Here is an 18,941-nt window from a genome sequence, read left to right as displayed (position 1 = left end):
ATGGGTCTGGGACGCTACCGCCCAGTAGTTCATACACTAACCGAGCATGTGAGCCACCACAAATAGTGGGTCCTAAGTACCTATTTAACCATCTACCCTTTTCCCCTGCAACTACACTGCTATTTTTTGGATACTTTCTGTGACAAAGTTCCTCCTCTACCTTGGTAGGTGCTGCTCTTATTGGCGGATTTGTTCACCTCAGTGATCTTCCCCTCTTGTGGAACCCATAGTCTGGGTCAACTCGTCCTGTGTCTGATCAGGAGTTGTGAGGTTTGGGGGGAACCCCGGCCCGCCCTCAACTCCGAGTTCCAGCCCAGGGCCCTGTCTATAGTGCCTCCTGTAACAGCTGCATGACAGCTACAACTCCCTGGGCTACTTCTCCATGGCCTCCTCCAAACACCTTCTTTATCCTCACCACAGGACCTTCCTCCTGGTGTCTGATAATGCTTGTACTCCTCAATCCTCCAGCAATACACTCTCTCACTCTCAGCTTCTTGCACCTCTTGCTCCCAGCTCCTCACACACGCTCCTTCTCCTCTGGCTCCTCCCTGCCTGACTGGAGTGAGCTCCGTTTTAAACCCAGGTGCCCTGATTAGCCTGCCTTGATTGGCTGCAGGTGTTTTAATTAAAGTAGCTATCTCTACTGCTTTCTAGATAGATCTTAATTGGCCCCAGGTGCCTTGATTAACCTGGAGCAACTGCCATTTGGTTACCACAGTACTAGGGATTTCTTTAGCCTGGGGCTAACATACCTGTTTCTCAGTTCTTTACTGTAGCCATCTGGTCTTGCCCCATCACATATCCCAATCAGAAAGGGAATTCCTAAGCAAAATAATGCACAAAACAAAAACTTTGTTAAGGTTGTGAGTGAGTATCTGACCCACACATTCTTCTTCCACTTCATCGGGGGCACTGTAGTCTTCTTCCTAGAAGTGATAGCTGCTAATCGGTATGTGGTTATCTATAAGCCATTGCACTACCTGTCTATCATGAACAGAAGTATGTGCATGGGGCTGGTGGCAGGAGCATGGCTGGGTGGCTTTGTCCATTCCATTGTCCAGCTTGCACTGATCATCCAACTGTCCTTCTGTGGACCCAACACACTAGACAGTTTCTATTCCTATGTCCCCCAAGTCATCAAACTGGTCTGCACAGACACATACATAATGGAGTTGCTGATAGTCTCCAATAATGGGCTGATCACCACAGAAGTCTTCATCGCATAGCTCATATCCTACACCATCATCCTTGTCAAGATAAGGACATATGTCATGGAAGGGAAACACAAAGCCCTGTCCACCTGCACAGCTCAGATCACAGTGGTGAGTTTGCATTTTGGACCTTGTGTTTTCATCTATGACCGGCCTTTCCAGAAATTCACCCTGGACAAGGCAGTGTCTGTGCTGTACACAGTGGTCACTCCAATGCTGAACCCAATGATCTACACCCTGAGGAACACTGAGATGCAAAGTGCCATCAAGAGGATAATGGGAAGGTTCCTGTGCTCAAGGAGGAAAGTGAACGTCTAACAGATTTGTGTTGCAGGACAGTTGTGTATTTTGCCTTTCTAAATACTTCCAAGATTTCCTAGGTATCTGGATGTTCAAATCTCACTAATTTTCATGGGATTTAGGCATGTTTAATCCCTTAGACAGATTTAAGATTCTAAACCTTCAATCTGAAATTATATTTTTTTTAATTTCAGGAGAAGACTCACATGAAGGAACCTGATTATACCCCTTATGACAGGGGTGGGCAAACTTTTTGGCCCAAGGGTGACATTGGGTTTGTGAAACGGTTTGGAGGGCTAGATATAGAAACCTGTGCCTCCCCAACAAGGCTGGCCCCCTCCCCCTCACACTTCTCGCTTCCTAACTGCCCCCTTCAGAACCTCCCCATCCAACCCCCCTGCTCCTTGTCCCCTGACTGTGGGGAAGGGGGGACAGCAGAGGAGGGGCTGGGAGCTAGCCTCCCCAGCTGAGAGTTCAAGGACCAGGCAGGATGGTCCCGCAGGCCAGATGTGGTCCGCAGGCCGTAGTTTGCCCACCTCTGCTCTATGAGATAGAATTGTTGGCCAAGATTTTCAGTCATTCAACTTTATGTACATATATGGCCTCCATAACAGAGTATCTGAGTGCTTCACAACCCTTAGTCCTCACAACACTCTTGTGTAGTAGACAAATGCCATTGTCTCTGTTATACAGAAGGGAAACTGAGGGAGAAAAATATTAAATGATTTGTCCAAAGTTACAGAAGAAGTCCCTGGAGGATGAAGGGAACCAACGCAGGTCTTGACAGTGCCATGTTAGTTCCTGTTAGGAAATAGATATTCAGACCAGTCTGTAAAGGCGTATACTTTAAGAACTTAGGTGTATTTTTATCACTTTGCTAGTTACAGGGCTATAAAACAATGAAACAAAATCACAGTCCACCTGTGTATGGGCCTTCTCTCACAAGGATAGTCTGAGGCCCGGTTCTTAGACAAAGGCCTTTGTCTAAGCAACAGAGGCAGCCATTTGTTTGGAAGGTACAGTCACATCCTCACAGTTCAAACTAGTCACATTGAAATAAGGTATTATTGGGCTGTTAGGAATACAGTCCTTTCCTGATAATCACCACCAGATAAAGGGGGCTAAAGATGGGGTGGAAGAATAGTTCAGTGGTTTGAACATTGTCCTGCTAAACTCGCAGTTGCGAGCTCAGTCCTTGAGAGGACTACTTAGGGAACTGGAGTAAAAATCTATCTAGGTATTGGTCCTGTTTTGAGCCGGGGGGTTGACTAGATGACCTCCTGAGATCCCTTCTAACCTTATGATTAGTTTGATAGCATCATGTCTGGGAAGAAATCACTTCTCAAGAGCTGCTAAGAGTCCTGTGGCACCTTATAGACTAACAGACATATTGGAGCATAAGCTTTCATGGGTGAATACCAACTTCATCAAATCCAGACTAACACAGCTACCCCTCTGATACTTCTCAACAGTTGTGGTTGTGAAACCCTCATTTCTAATTTGGGTAATGGCATATAATTGGTTAGAGAGTTATGTTACTATCTATTATGATTGGTTAGATAGATTTCGGTAAAATGATTGGTTAAGGTGTAGCTGAGAATATTACAATATATATTAGGCACAAACAGGAAGTAAATTGAGATTACAAAATAAGGAAAAAAGAACTTGGATTTAAGCTTGCTGGAAGTTCACTCCAATAGACATCACATTGTTTGCACCTTCGGACTTTGGGTATTGTTGTTCTCTGTTCACACAAGAAGGACCAGAGAAGTGGGAGGGTGAAGGAATAAGTCCTCTAAGAGTTCTCTAAACTGATCCTTTCGCACCTTTCACACCCTTGCACATCCTTTTTCTCTGTGACCAGCAGAACCCCAAGAAAGGGTGTGATACTATGTAAGAGATGATGCAAAAGATCATCTTAATATCACATTACTGCTGTTTTTTTATGTAATTTGGAGTCTTTGTATCTTTACTAAATGTTCTGATAAAATTGTTAATGTTTTCATTCGCCCTCAGTGCATCGTCGTTCTACATATGGGGGTTCCTAACCATACGATTGGACAATCAGACCTTCTGTTTATCACAGGTCATTAAGTAACACCCAATGACCTCTATGTTAACCCCACTTCCCAGAATATACAGAAAGCTTGAGACAATAGCTCTGAGAGGGGAAACTGCTTTGGGTTTGACTGATGCAGCTACATCTGCCTGAATGTACAGAGACCCTGAACCAGTCACAAAGATAACTACATAAGGTTGAGGGGCAGACTGCTGCTTCAGGATTGCTCTCACCATTGATGGACAATTCGGGGAGATAGAACCCAGTTTTTTACAAACACAGCATCATTTCTCCCCACTCTCAACGGGGGTGCCTCTAAGGTGGCTCTCCTCCAGCCGGAGTAGGTCCTTCCTCTGGCTGGGTGTCTCAAACTGGGCATTTTCCAGGTCTCTGATTCCTCACCATCCTTGTCATTTTACCTATGGGCACCAGACCTAGTTTCTATATATTTAGCAGCCAATTTACCAACAGGGAGTACATCTCACAGATTTCTGTCTATGAACTATAATCTCAAGATTTTAGAATATTCTATGTTTATTAAAATGGGATAGAGGTTCTAAGCAATGAGGAATCTCTTATACTGAAATAAACATAAAACCAGGCATCATGGTAAAGATACCAAGATCACATCAACTGGAATAGCTCCATACCACTATGCTAATATAAAGCATCCGGAGATCTGGTCTCATTGACTCTAACTGCATTATGGCAGTTTTTCATAAGGTTTGTGTGGGGGTGGTGTGTAGATTTGACTCTTTAACTCCAACGGACCTGTAATTGATTTAAACCAGATGAAGATCTGACCCTTCGTAATTGTCCAGTTTCTCTGTCATATGTACAATCAGCGTGAAAGAAACATTTTTAAGATGTCGTATAGAATTGCACCTTTAGCCTAATTTTATTTTAGTGATGTCTGCAGGAAGAAAACATAAAATTGCTGAGAAAGAAAGAAAGAAAGAAAGAAAGAAAGAAAGAAAGAAAGAAAATGGGTCCATTCATCAAATAGAAATTGAAAATCAGATACAGAAATTCAAAGCAACACTGAATTTCTCCAAAGTACTCTCCTCAGTGGGAAAGAAATGCTCTTTAGTCATTAAAAGTCCCATTCTTGAAATTAATCCCAAGGGGTAAAGGGTTAAGAACATGCAGACTGGTTAGGAACTTTAATCTCCTCTTCAGATTCACTGGCAAAGAATATATTTATGAAACTGAAGAATGGACCAGATCGCCAGTTGGTGTAAATCCCCAGTAGCTCCACTGGAGATAATGAGACCTAAATCCCCAGCTGGTGAAAACTACATACTGCATCCCCAGCTAGTGTAAATCAAAGTAGCTCTGTGGAAATCAAAGGGTCACATCTCCACTTGGCGTAAACAGCTCTAACTACTCAGAACTCAATGGAACTGCATCAGATTAATAACAGTTTAGGCCTTAGCTAGGAGCGTTTAGTGTTTGGCTCTGGCTGCTTCTTAGTGACCAACATTAAACAACCAGGGAAGCCTGAGCTGAAGGTTCCTGTGGTGGCTGCATCCCAAGAGTTGCTGATGAAATACAGGAGAAAAACATCTCTGCTCTCCAACAGTTGTTTATCCGGAGTTCATGAAGGAACAGGCTATTCCAGGCCAGGTGGGGCTCTGATGCCACTGGGCTCTGAGCTACTGTAGGTCACATCTCTGTGCTTCAAATATATATTTTATGCTTCAGTCTCCTTGGGATGCCACTTGTCATTCAGCCCTGCCTTGTTTCTGACCAAGAGTCCTTCCAGGGATGATGCCATCATATGAGATTCAGGGTGGGCCATTTCCTCCTCTGGGGGGCTAGGTTTGGTTAGGGCTGGTTATCAGGGTGGTTTCTTCCCAAGGTGAGATCAGAGCTGGGCTTACATCCCTGGAGACCAAATTCAGCAATTAACCCCAGGACAGGAACATCTTAGGCTGTGATCATATCTGAATCCCACACAACCCAGGATCAGCTCTAGAGTTGGGAAGAGCTTTCAATCCCCCATCCTATTTAGCCCTTTACCTCTCAAGCAAGCCTGCCCCAGGAGGAGAGCAGAGAGTGGTCATCTGTGAAGTGGGTCCCTGTCTCTCGGGAACTGCAGAGACCCAGCCTCTGAGGGAATACGGTGATGGGGCAGGGAAACAGTTGCTGGATAACACAGTGATGGTGGCATTATTGAGTGATATAGAAACAATGACTGAGAATCCTGGCAGTGGACTATCAAATGCTTCTCAGACTGGGAAACATTCCACATTCCACAAAGACCAACACTGTAAGTTTGCTATTTCAGTGAAAAGATCTGGGTTTTAATATACTGGAGAAAATATAATAATAGAACTATGAATTACATTAAAACAGTAAGTCTTTTGCAATCATTTAATTAACATCTAGAGCTCATTTTTTATAGAAATTGTGTAAACTAAAACATTTTTTTACTTTTATGTATTGAGATCCAAACAATTGCTGTTAAAAACTGCAGGAACTTAGAAAAAGATCTTTGATTTTTTTGAAAAAATAAAAGTTTTGATTTTGCCAATACATATGTTGTATTTTATGGATAGCAAAGACTTTGCAGGAAAATGTTTTCAATTGAAAATCCAGTTTTTCTTTGCCCTTCAAAGAGACATGTTGATTCATTTCACATCTTGTGGTTAGAATATTGCTAAGATACTTCTATAAAAGTTCTGAAAATATGCTAAGGGTTACTGCTTGGCAAAATTCCACTCTCTAAAGTTAGCTTCCTCTTAACTGTGAAGCATCAAAGGACTCTTGCAAGCCTTAAAGTCTTTCTTGGCCTATTTTAAGTGTCAACACTACCTTAAAGTCAATAGAATGGCATCTTTTCCACCCTCTGGCAATCTGCTTCAAAATATGTTTGATAATATGCAGTGTAAATATGGAACAAATTACAACCCCAACCCAACAATCTTAGGAACAATAGTTGTTCTATTGCAACGATAGAGAGCCTATTTTGTGAGAGGAGACTAAAAGAATTAAGTTTGCTTAGCCTAGCAAAACACATGCTGAGGCAGGATATGGTAGCTCTCCATAAATACTTTAGAGGGACAAACACCATGGAAAGAGAAGGCCTATTGAAGTTAAAGGACAATGTTGGTAGAAGAACAAATGGGAAGAAACTGTCCATGGGTAAATTCAGTCTGGAGATGAGAAGAAGATTTGCACACATAAGAGAAGAGAGGGTCCAGAAGAGCAATGGGTCAAACAACCTAAGTAGTTTTAAGGTGGAGCTTGATAACTGTATTGCCAGGTTTGTATGATAGAATTGCCAGTGATATCAGGGGATTGGATTTGATGACTCGGGTCATGTCCAGTTGTATGTTCTTATGCTAAATAGCAGGCTCACAACTTGGCCAGGAAACTGAAATTCTAAACCACTGGTAGAGCCTGATTCCCTCTTCCCATTGAAACAGGACACGGGCACACCCAACATCCGAAGTGGCAGCTTGTCTGTGATGATTCCGCCCAATGTCACGTCGTTGGTCTGCTACTCGGCTGCTCACTGATTTATGGCACCTTCCGCTGCACTTCGCTATCACTGCAATAATGGGCTGATACCATCCCTCCACTACTGTTGTGTTATATCATTTCCCTCTGTGCTGAGTGGGTCAGTGGCCCTCAGGAGACTTGGGTTCTATTCTTGGCTCTGTCACTGACCTTGGGCCTCTGCTGTGTGACCTTGGGCCTCTGTTTCCTCTCCCTCCATCCCATTTCTCTGCCTTGTCTAGGAGGGCTGTGAGCCCTTTGGAGGATGGGCTGTGTCTGATTATGTATATGCTCCATCTTCAGCATTTATGCTCAGCTAACAGCAGTACACAGAATACATTGTTAGACTAAAGAGTTCAGTTCTAGTTCTGTTAACCCCCCTTATTTGTCCTTGGGCAGGAGACAGACAGACAGAAATTGTCTGCTTGGTTCAAATCTGTCCCTGACTGTAAAGGTGCCAGCATGTACAGAACAAATTCTGTGGGCTCTCAGCTTTGGTGCTTTGCAGTTTTGCCATCCTGCAGCTTCCCTGGAAAACTGAAATTAAAATGGATGCAATAGCATGAATGGGCTTGAAATTATATTATTGGACAATATTAGTGATCCCCAGTCTTGTGGAAAGCTAAGCTTCCAATTAGGGGTGATCAGAAAGGTTCTGATTAAGCTGTTTTTAAAGGAAAATTGGGGTTTGATTACATTTCCAGGTAAAGTCTCAGCTATCCTTCCCCTCCCCCAGCGGTGTGTGTGTGGGTGTGTGTGTTTAGAAAAATTGAAAACCCATTTTGGGAGACATTATGGCTGAAATTTACATTTTCATATGACCCACATTTGGGGTCCTTTAAACTGGGTGTTGCTGAGACATAAGCTATGAAAAAGGTTTCCAAGTGGTGATGTGTTTTGGGGGGGTGTATTTTTGGTTTTGGTTTTTCGTTTTGGGGGTTTTTTTGTGTCCAAAACTAGAGGTCAAATAATTGATGTGATGCAGTTCAAAATGCTCTTATCTGTTGACTTTTACAAAAGGTAGTTCATAACCTCCATAAAAATCTTTGGAGAGACCAAACTGAGAATGGTATTTGAGAAAATGTACATTTTTAGTGTGCATGCACCAGTGCAGAAAAATGTCTAGAAAGTTTCCATTTCCAGCAGTTTATATTCTTTAAAACTTGATTCTTATAGGTGTTCTAAAATCTGCTTTGCTCTAAAGTTTGGTGAGCCACTTGCAGGCATGGGGTAGCTTTAGTGATCTAAATTTGGGGTCATTTCTTTGCAGGTATCCTATGTTTCTTCTACCCTCCCCCCCAAAAAAACGTTTCCTTCTGCTGTCTTGCACTGTTAAACTGAGAAGTACTAAGGGCTGGATGAATCGCAGAACATATTGAGGTGGATACCTGTGAACTCACCCTTCAGTTAACATAACTAAGAGTAAATTAATCATGAGTACCCACCCACCACAAAAGGAGTTTTGGACTTAGTAGCAGGTAGTTACTAAATTTGTGAAGCCTGGGTGGCAATTTTATTTTAGGAGGAAAGCCATAGAAAGAGAGCATGTTGGTCTTCAGGGGAAACTGCTGGAGCTTCCATCTCCACCACCGTCCTATACACCTCCACACACATAAAGGGCTTACAAAAAGTCCTCTCAATCCGAAATCAATGAAGCAAACTCTGGCAGGCCAGAACCTCACCTGGTGTAAATATGGAGATATACCTAACTCATAGAACTGGAAGGGATCCTGAAAGGTCATCAAGTCCAGCCCCCTGCTTTCACTAGCAGGATCAAGTACTGATTTTGCCACAGATCCCTAAATGATCCCCCTAAGGATTAAATTAATAAGCCTGAGTTTAGCAGTCCAATGTTCAAACCACTGAGCTATCCCTCTCTCTGACCTTGACCAGACCTTGGTTGAAATCAAAGGGCCAGGTCATCAATTGCACAAATAGCCCTAGCTACTCTGAAATCAATGGCACTGTATCAACTTACACTAACTCAGAACCTGGTCCTAAGTTTTTAGTCTTTGCCTCTGGATACCTCTTAGTAACCAACTTCAAACACCCAAGGCAACCTGATCTGTGGATTCTTTTGGTGGCTGCATCCCAAGAGCTGCTGATGCAGTGGAGGACAAAAAATTCTCTTCTCCCTCAGTGGTAATCATTTGGAGTTAATGAAAGAACAGGCTGTCCAAGGCCAACTGGGGCTCTGGTGTCTCTAGGTTCTTAGCTATTATAGGTCATATGTCTCTGATACCCCCATATTTATATATATGTATTTGATTTGTCATATACCTTAGCCAAACCTGCCTTGTTTTTAGCCAAGGGTCCTTCTAGGGATGCTGCCATTGTGTGTGATCCAGGGCAGGTCGTGTTCCCCTTCTGTGGAGTTAGGTTCAGTTAGGGCAGGTTGTCAGTGTGACTTGTTCAGAGGTCATATCAGAGGTGGTCTTACAGACCTGGAGATCAGATTCAGCTATTTAGCCACAGAGCAGGGACATACTGGGATGTAGCCGCCTCTGGATGCTGCACAAGCTGGTATCAGCTCTAGAGCTGGGAGGCGCTTTCAGCTCTGATCCCATTTAGTCCATCACCTCTCAGCCAAGCCTGCTCAAGGAGGGGATCAGGAAGCGTCCATTTATGGAGTGGGTTCCTGGCTGCTAGGAACTACAGAAAGACCCAGCAACTCAGGAGAACCAGTGACAGAACATGGAAACTGCTGCTGGATAATGAAGTGATGGCTCCATGAAAGAGATAAGGTGATAGACTATTGTGCATGGAAATATATAGATACATAGTGGCCAATAGTTTATAGTACTGAAGAATCAAATGAATCGCAATTTAGGAAAAAATTATCCAAAGACCAGCACAATAAGTTTGCTATTTCAACTATATATGTTAGACTATTAATGTACAGGGCAAAATTAAGAACACAAATGTGAACTGCAGTTGAAACTCTTTATGATGTTTACTATCAATTCAATCAAACAAATAGAGCCAGTCAGATTTATTTATTTTATTAGAAAATTTTGACTTTTCACAGAAATCCATAAAATCCATAAATGTTGGGGTTTCTGCAACAGAGAACTAAACATTTTCTACTGAAAACTGAAAAATTCCAACCAAACTCCCCCACAAAGGAAAAAAAATCAGTTTTTGGATAGATAGATAGATAGATAGATAGATAGATAGATAGATAGATAGATAGATAGATAGATAGATAGATAGACCTTGCATAAAAATTTGCTTAACTGAAAACCCAAATTTTCTTTAAGAAGAGTTAAAGCAGAACATTATTGACCAGGGTGGGAAGTACTAATGTTGTCCAATGATACCATAATTTCAAATGCTGTCATTCTGTTACATCCATTTTTATTTCTGTTTCAAAGACATAACTGCAGGATGGCAGAACTAAATAAGCAGCAGAGCTGACACCCAGGGAATATGAGCTGTACCTAATAGACATACTAGCAGCTTGAAACTCGGAGTCCTGGTTGAATCAGGCAGTCATAGCCTGTCTACCTGGACCCTTCCCAAGGACATGGAGGGCATATCTACAGCACAGTTGTGAGTGAGTTTCCCAACACAGCTAGGCAGACTTCACCAGCTCTGTATTAAACATAGCGGAGTAGATGAGGGCAGCGCAGGCAGCAGCTCAGTCTCGCCACTTCAGTGGAAACCCGGCTGGACTCTGAGGCTTCGTGGTCAGCTGATGTACATGCTACCTCTGGCATTTAGGATGTTCAGCGAGTCTGTCCTATTTCCCTAGAATGTGGGAACTGGGCTGTCTTGGAGTTCTAGTACTTTAGTTTTGTGCCCAAGTTTTTCCTCTGTTGTTTTACAGAGATGAGGGGCCATATTTGCTCAGTCTGTGGGTTTGGGTTGTAATTTATTCCAGTCTTCAATGAATTTGATCAAGTGACGCCTTGGGCCACATCCTCAGATGGTGGAAAGTGATGCAGCCCCCTGGCCTGTAAGGGCATTACACCAATTGACGGTAGTGAGATAACACACCTGGGTTATGGTCTGATTGCATGTGGTACTTGTAGCCATGTTGGTCCCAGGTTATTAGAGAGCCAAGGTGGGTGAGGTAATCTGTGTGGCTCAAAAGTTTGTCTCTCTCACCCCCAAAAGTTGGTACAATAACAGATATTACATCACCCTCCTTGTCTCACCAGTGCTTGGATTGTCGGAGGTGAGGAGCACTCACTGCTCCTAGTCAATTGAAGTGACAAGTGCTGTGCACCTTTGACACTCAGATCATGGGGTATTACTCGGAAGGAAATAAGGGTAATTTCCTCTATTGCTCTAATCTTCACTGTTGCCCTTCTCCTTCTCTCCACAGCCATCACACAATGTGCTGAGGAAGAAAATGTTCAGCCGAACCACTGGGACTGAGTTCCTTCTCCTGGCATTTTCTGATGTTAGGGAGCTGCAAATTTTGCATTTTGTGGTCTTTCTAATGATTTGCCTGGCAGGTCTGCTGGGGACTCTTCTCATCATCACAGCCATAGCCTTTGACCACCATCTTCACACTCCCTTGTACTTCTTCCTGGTGAATCTGGCCATCCTAGACTTTGGCTCCATCTCTGTCACCATCCCCAAACCCATGTCCAATTCCTTCATGAACACCAGAGTGATTTCTTATTCTGGATGTGTCGCCCAAGTCTTGCTCTTCATGTTCCTTGGTTCAGCTGATCTCGGCATCCTGACTGTCATGGCGTATGATCGATATGTCGCCATCTGCCAACCACTGCACTATGAGAGAGTGATGAACAGGAGAGCTTGTGTCCAAATGGCAGCCAGTGCCTGGATCAGTGGCATTCTTTACTCTGCCCTGCACACTGGGAACACATTTGTAATATCCTTCTATGGAGGTAACAGAGTGGATCAGTTCTTCTGCGACATTCCCCAGCTACTCAAGCTAGCTTGCTCTGACTCAGACCTCAATGACAGTGGGGTTATTGCCTTTAGTCAATGCTTAGTCTTAAGCTGCTTTGTTTTAATAATTGTGTCGTATATTCGGATCTTCAAAACTGTGCTGAGAATCCCCTCTGAGCATGGCCAGCATAAAGCCTTCTCCACCTGCCTTCCTCACATTACAGTTGTCTCTTTGTTTATTTTCTCTATAAACAATAAACAAAGAGACTACTCCAGCTGAATATCACGTCTGGATCTCGTGGCGGGTGTTTTCTATTCCGTGGTGCCTCCAGTGATGAATCCAATCATCTACAGCATGATGAACAAGGAGATCAAAGCTGCCCTGAGGAAATTGATTGGACAGAGGTTATTCATGATCAATAAAATGTTCATCTTTCTCCTTTGCTTTTAATTTCCTTCTGTGCTTCCAGGGGTGCTGGAACAATTTTTATAGTGGGGGTGCTGAGAGCCATTGAACCAAACTTTATAAACCCTGCATATAATAGAAACTACTTCAAGCCAGGAGGTGCTGCAGCACCCCTCACACCCTTAGTTCCACTGCCCATGTGTGTTTCTTTACAAATAAATCAACTGATGACATTTTTGTCTCCATGAGCACATGATTTGCCATCTCCTTATACACAAAGGGGAATTTGCACGGGGAAAATGAAAACACCACTCGAGTCAGTAGAGCTACCATAAATTTATACCAGTGTGATTAATATCAGCATCTATTTGTCTGTCTGTCTGTTTATCTATCACAAGATTGTATACTGCCACCCGTCACCATGCTATCTGAGCACCTTCTGTATAAAACTGGTAGCCATATCAAAGTCCTTAGTGGATTTCATGGAGTCCCTGACTCTTCTTTTTAGAGGTACAAAATTGGATTGCAGTATCAGTGCAATAACTGTTGTTTTTTTGCTTCTGTTCCTGATTTTTAGTTCATATTTTTTTTACCTAAATGGTAGGTGGGTTTATTTCTTTCATTGTTCCATTGTTTTTAAGGTGAGACTGACTGGAGAGATGGTAAGTGTTCATTGAGACGGCATTGTCAATGTTTTGTTACCTATTGTTGGTGCCCCTACTTCACCTCTTTGATGGGGTTTTCTGCGCAAGCTGCAAATTTTCCTTCTACAACGATAAAGGTGTGACAAGTGTCTGCATGGTTGAGTTCCTATTGAAATAATTATATGAATAGAGCTGGGGTTTTACTGTGTTATTAACGATGTGTTAGGGAACCAAGACCCTTAGGTAGACATCTTTTTATAATTGTAACTTAAATAAATAAATCTATGCTGTGTCATTCGTGCTATAGTGGGAAAGAGATGTTTGTTTGTTTGTTTGTTTGTTTCAGAGGAAGCTGTGGAGTATTTCTATGCATATCCTCCAGGAGGCTCCCTACTCCCTGAAATTGTTCTACTTTTTATCTCTGGATCAGAGATCACAGCTGGGAGTCCCAGGCTTGAATGGGAGCTTCAGCTCTCCACTCTGCAGCCTGGAATTCCCAAGAACCCTGGCTCAGGACAGGGCTCTGAGGGCTTCCAGATTCCATGCCATGGAGCTGAGAGCCTGGAATCTCAGTGTCCACAGCTCTGGGATAACCTTGCTATGCAGACTGTCCTGGGCCAGGAACCCAAAGGCTTCCATATTCCCAGGCCAACTGGCTCCTTGGAATCAATGCTGAGAGGGGAAGCCCAGGGAGCCAAGGGTCCCAAGAGACTGGAAGCCCTGGGGTACCCAGTCTGGGACAGTTGCATGGCTGGCCAAACCCTGAGCAGCAGCCCCTAAGCCCATTCCCTAGGCCCATTCCTGCAGCCATTGCTCAGACACCACTGACAATGACTGTTGCCAGAACCATGATCAACAGCTGCTGGATCTAGCCCTGATATCCCAAATTCAGCCCCGAACAAGCACAGCTTCTCCAAGATGGAGCAACAGTAGGGGTTGAAAAACTATTTTAGATCCCTGCAATAGGCAGAGAAGGGGCTCTGGGTCCTCAGTGCAGGACACTGTGTCCCCAATCACATGGTCTTTGTCAGCAGGACTCTAGGGGCACAGCATAAGCCATGTTAGGCAGAGCTCTGTGCCCTGCAGGGGGGTTTGCTGAGCAATGCCCCCCCACCCCAGGTGGAGCATCCATTTCTAAGAAGCTGCTTCTAAAATTCTTGAGTTCGATTCTCCAATAGGCCACCAGTCTTGGTGGACACTGACCTGAGGAACCTCCAGTGAGATCCTCAGTTTCCTGTCCCAGGCCAGGAGGTGGCAGTGGTGTCTGGTTATTCTTCAGCATGGGCCTTAATTTATGGAAGGTTTATCAGGAGCATGGTCCAAGCACAGGACTTAGAACCAGAACAGAGTTGTAATCAGACTCCTCTCTACCCAGGGCTATAGGCTGTTTAGCCCATTCCTGGCCATGTGTGAGGCATCTCCTGTTGGACCTCTCTCTGACGTAGCTCCATCACCTACACAAGGACATGGCACACTGAGGACCATCCAACAGCTCCCATCCTGTGGCCACCTCCAGGATGGATGATGAGCTGTAGACATGCCATAGAAGGAGAGGAGAGGGTGGCGGTCCACATGGAGAAACTGTTGGATCTTCAGTCTCCAACCTGGCCCTATCCCCCCCTCCACACACAAAATAGTCTTTCAAAAGACACCCCTAATCCCAACTAAACAAACTAAACTCTGACAGGCCAAATCCTCAGCTGGTATAAATCAGCCACAGCACAACTGAAATCAAAGGGCCAGGCCATCATTTGGCATAATTTAGCCCTAGCTACTCTGAAATCAATGGAACTGTATTAATTTATACCAGCTCAGGAAATGACGGTTCTTTTTTAGTGTTTGTCTCTGGCTACCTCTTAGTGATCAATTTCAAGCAGCCAGGGCAGCCTGGGCTGTGAGTTCCTCTGGTGGCTGCATTCCAAGAGCTGCTGATCCAATGCAGGGGAAAAAAATCTCTATTCTCCCAAAACTAATTATGCAGCATGAATGAAAGAACAGGCTATTCCAGGCCAGCGGAGCTTTTGGTGCTCTGAGCTATTGTAGATCACCTGTCTGTGCTAAAATTATATATTTGATTTGGCAAATATCTTGGGACACTCTTTGGGCCTCAGCCTTGCCTTGTTTTTAGCCAAGGGTCCTTCCAGAGATGTTGCCACTGTGTAAGATCCAGGCTGGGTTGTGTTCTCCCTCTGTGGGGTCAGTTAGAGTATATTGTCAGGGTGGTTTGTTCAGAGGTGAGATCATTGCTTGGCTCACAACCCTGGAGACATTATTCAACTATTTAGCCCCAGAGCAGGGATTTCCTGGGTTGTAGCCATGTCAAGCTGTACAGCTGGGAGGGACTTTCAGTCCCTGATCCTATTTAATCCTTCACCTCTCAGCCAAGCCTGCCCCAAGAGCGTAGCAGAAAGTGCTCATCTGTGGCATGGATCCCTGTCTGCTTGGAACAGCAGGGAGACTCATCAACTCAGAAATCCAGTGACAGAATATGAAAATCAGTGCAGGATAATGCAGTGTTGGGTTTCTAAGAGAGATATATCGATAGTGGCCAATAATTTCTAGCACTGCAGGATCAAATGCTTTGCAAGTTGGAAAAATCTATCTAAAAACCAACACAGTAAGTTTGCTATTGTCTTTTTTTCTTCATTAGAAAATGTTGTCTTTTCTTAGAAATCCCCCAAATTTCCAAATTTTGGAATTTTTGCAACAGAGAACCAATCGTTCTCTGCTGAAAACTGAAAAATTCCAACCAAAATCTCCCCACCCCAAAAATCAGCTTTTGAATAGATAGATAGATACATAGATAGATACATAGATAGATGAGACCTTGCATAAAAATTTGTTTAACTGAAAACACAAATTTTCTTTAAAAAAGGTTAAATCAGAATATTATTGACCAGGATGAAAAGTACTAATGTTGTCCAGTGATACCATAATTTCAAATGCTGTCATTCTGTTATATCCATTCTTATTTCTATTTCAAAGACATAACTGCAGGATGACAGAACAGAATAAACAGCAGAGCTGATACCCAGGGAATATGGGCTGTACCTAACAGACATGCTTGAACGTTGAAACTCAGAGTCTGGGTTGAATCGAGCAGTGGCAGACTGTCTATCTGGACTTTGCCCAAGGACACTAAGGGCATATCCACACCACATGCTTCCAAACTCAGGTAGACAGACTTCACTAGCTCATAGCAGAGTAGATGGGGCCAGCACAGGGAGAAGCTCAGTCTAGCCACCTCAATATGAGCCTACCTAAACTCTGTGGGTTCGTAGTTGGTTGAAGCCTGAGTTGGTGCCCAGGCTACCTCTGGCTACATGGGTATGTTTTGTGCAGTAACTTGAGCAGAGCTAGCCCATGTCCATCTACTGGAGCTGGGAAGGTATTTCCCTCTCCTGCGTAGATGGACCACTAGGAGGTCAATGGGACAGGAATCCAGACCTCCTGGTCTATCACCATATCCCATGTGCAACACTGCTGCCAGCTGAGCACAGAGTCTGTAAATGGGTTCACAGTGCAAATACATGATAAAACACATCCCAACCCTCAAACAGCTCATAAAAGAAAAGTCAGAGAAAGGGAGAGAGGGGAAATGGAGACATGGAGAGAGGAAGTGACTGTCCCTAGGTCACACAGCAGGTCACTTGCAGAGACAAGAACAAAAGCCAAGTCTCCTGACTGCCTCTGACCCGCACAGACCAGATATAAAGTCACAGAGGGAAACGACACAACCTAGCAGTAACTGTGCAATGCTTCTAGCCCATCTTTACTCAGAGATGGGATTGCTGCAGGGATTGATGCCGTTAATCAATTTGTAACCAAGTGGCAGGTCATTTATAAACAGAGGTTGGGGAGGAATTGTTACAGACAACTAGCACTTAGAACACTCAGCGAGTCTGTCATACTTCCATAGAAAGTGGGAATTGGGCTGTCTTGGAGTTCTGATACTTTAGTTTCATGCCAAAGTTTTCCTCTGTTGATTGACAGAATTGAGGGGCTATATTTTCTCAATCTGTGGATTTTTTTTGCAATTTGTTCCGGTCTTTAATGCATTTGTTCAAGTGATATCTTGGGCCAGATCCCCAGATGATGTAAAATGATGTAGCCCCATGGATTTTATGGGAGTTATGCTAATTGACACCAGTGTGATAACACACCTGAGTAGTGGTCTGATTGTATGCAGTACTTGTAGTCATGTTGGTCCCAGAATATTAAATAGACAAGGTAGATGAGGTAGTATGTGAGGCTCAAAAGTTTGCCTCTCTCACCCATGGAAGCTGATACAATAACAGCTATTACCTCACTGACCTTCTCTCCCTAGTGCTCTGATCATCAGCAGTGATGCACTGCTCCTAGTCAATGGAAGGATAGGAGGAGTGCTGTGCACATTTCACAGTAGATCATGGGACATTACTCAGAAGGTAATCAAGTCCATTCTCTCTGACAATTGAATCCTGAGTATGTACCTTCTTCTTCCCTCCACAGCCATCACACAACTTGCTGAGGAAGAAAATGTCCAACCGAACCACCGTGACCGAGTTCCTTCTCCTGGGTTTCTCTGACATTCGGGAGCTGCAGATTTTGCACTTTGTGGTGTTTCTAATGATTTATCTGGCAGGCCTGCTGGGGAATCTTCTCATCATCACAGCCATAGCCCTCAACCACTATCTTCACACCCCCATGTACTTCTTCCTGGTGAATCTGGCCATCGGAGACCTTGGCTCCATCTCTGTCACCATCCCCAAATCCATGGTCAATTCTCTCATGAACACCAGAGTGATTTCTTATTCTGGATGTGTCGCCCAAGTCTTTCTCTTCATGTTCCTTGGTTTGGCTGATCTCGGCATCCTCACTGCCATGGCATATGATCGATATGTCGCCATCTGCCAACCACTGCACTATGAGAGAGTGATGAACAGGAGAGCTTGTGTCAAAATGGCAGCCAGTGCCTGGATCAGTGGTATTCTTTACTCTGCCCTGCACACTGGGAACACATTTGCATTATCCTTATGTGGAGGAAATGTGGTGGATCAGTTTTTCTGTGCCATCCCCCAGCTACTCAAGCTTGCCTGCTCTGACTCAGAGCTCAATGAAACTGGGGTTATTGTCTTCAGTGCATGCTTAGCTTTAAGTTGTTTTGTTTTAATAATTGTGTCATATGTTCAGATCTTCAGATCAGTGCTAAGAATCCCCACTGAGCAGGGCCGGCAAAAAGCCTTCTCCACCTGCCTGCCTCACATCACTGTTGTCTCTTTGTATGTTTCCACTGGCATCATTGCCTACCTGAAACCCAACTCCAGGTCCATATCACATCTGGATCTCATGGTGGATGTTTTCTATTCCATGGTACCTCCAATGCTGAATCCAATCATCTACAGCATGAGGAACAAGGAGATCAAAGCTGCCCTGAGGAAACTGATTGGATGGAGTTTATTTAAAACAAACAAAAAGTCCATCTTTCTATTTTGATTTTAACTTCCTTCTATGTTTCCTTATAAATATAATCAAATGATGATATAATTGACTCCATGAGAACATGGTTTGTCATCTCTTTATGCAAAAAAGGGAAATTAGAGTGGCAAAAATGAAAACACGACTCAGGTAAATGGATTTAATGTAAATACATATCAATGTAAATAATATCATTATCTATCTGTTTACCTGTATATCTATCTATTACAGGATTGTGTACTGCCACCCTTCACCATGCTATGTTAGCACCTTCTTCATAAAATCATTAGCCATATCAAAGTCCTTAGTGGACCTCAGGGAGTGTCTGTCTCTTCTTTTTTGGAGTAAAAATTGGATTGCAGTATCAGTTCAGTAGCTGTTTGTTTTTTCTCTCCATCTCTGCTTTTTAGTTTTTCTTGGGTTGATTTCTTTCTTTGTTAAGTGTTTTTAAGGTGGGAATGACTGGGTAGATGGTAAGTGTTCACTTAGATGGC

The 18,941-nt window shown here is 43.6% G+C and overlaps 1 protein-coding gene and 2 pseudogenes across 1 annotated transcript; all 3 read left to right on the top strand.

The window, feature by feature from the left end:
- On the top strand, positions 1-1,529 carry LOC127040879 (olfactory receptor 4D5-like; annotated as a pseudogene).
- A 9,878-nt stretch (positions 1,530-11,407) lies between these two features.
- On the top strand, positions 11,408-12,391 carry LOC127040878 (olfactory receptor 14A16-like; annotated as a pseudogene).
- A 5,084-nt stretch (positions 12,392-17,475) lies between these two features.
- LOC127040929 (olfactory receptor 14A16-like) lies at positions 17,476-18,465 on the top strand. The gene has a single exon (XM_050935466.1). It carries the CDS (start codon positions 17,509-17,511, stop codon positions 18,463-18,465), a length of 957 nt encoding a protein of 318 aa, XP_050791423.1. The 5' UTR covers positions 17,476-17,508.
- Positions 18,466-18,941: the final 476 nt, after the last annotated feature.

Source organism: Gopherus flavomarginatus, assembly GCF_025201925.1.
Source record: "Gopherus flavomarginatus isolate rGopFla2 chromosome 11 unlocalized genomic scaffold, rGopFla2.mat.asm SUPER_11_unloc_1, whole genome shotgun sequence".
NCBI lineage: Eukaryota > Metazoa > Chordata > Testudines > Testudinidae > Gopherus > Gopherus flavomarginatus.
The sequence above is the reverse complement of the archived record's forward strand: the minus strand, read 5'-3'. Positions and strand labels throughout refer to the sequence as shown.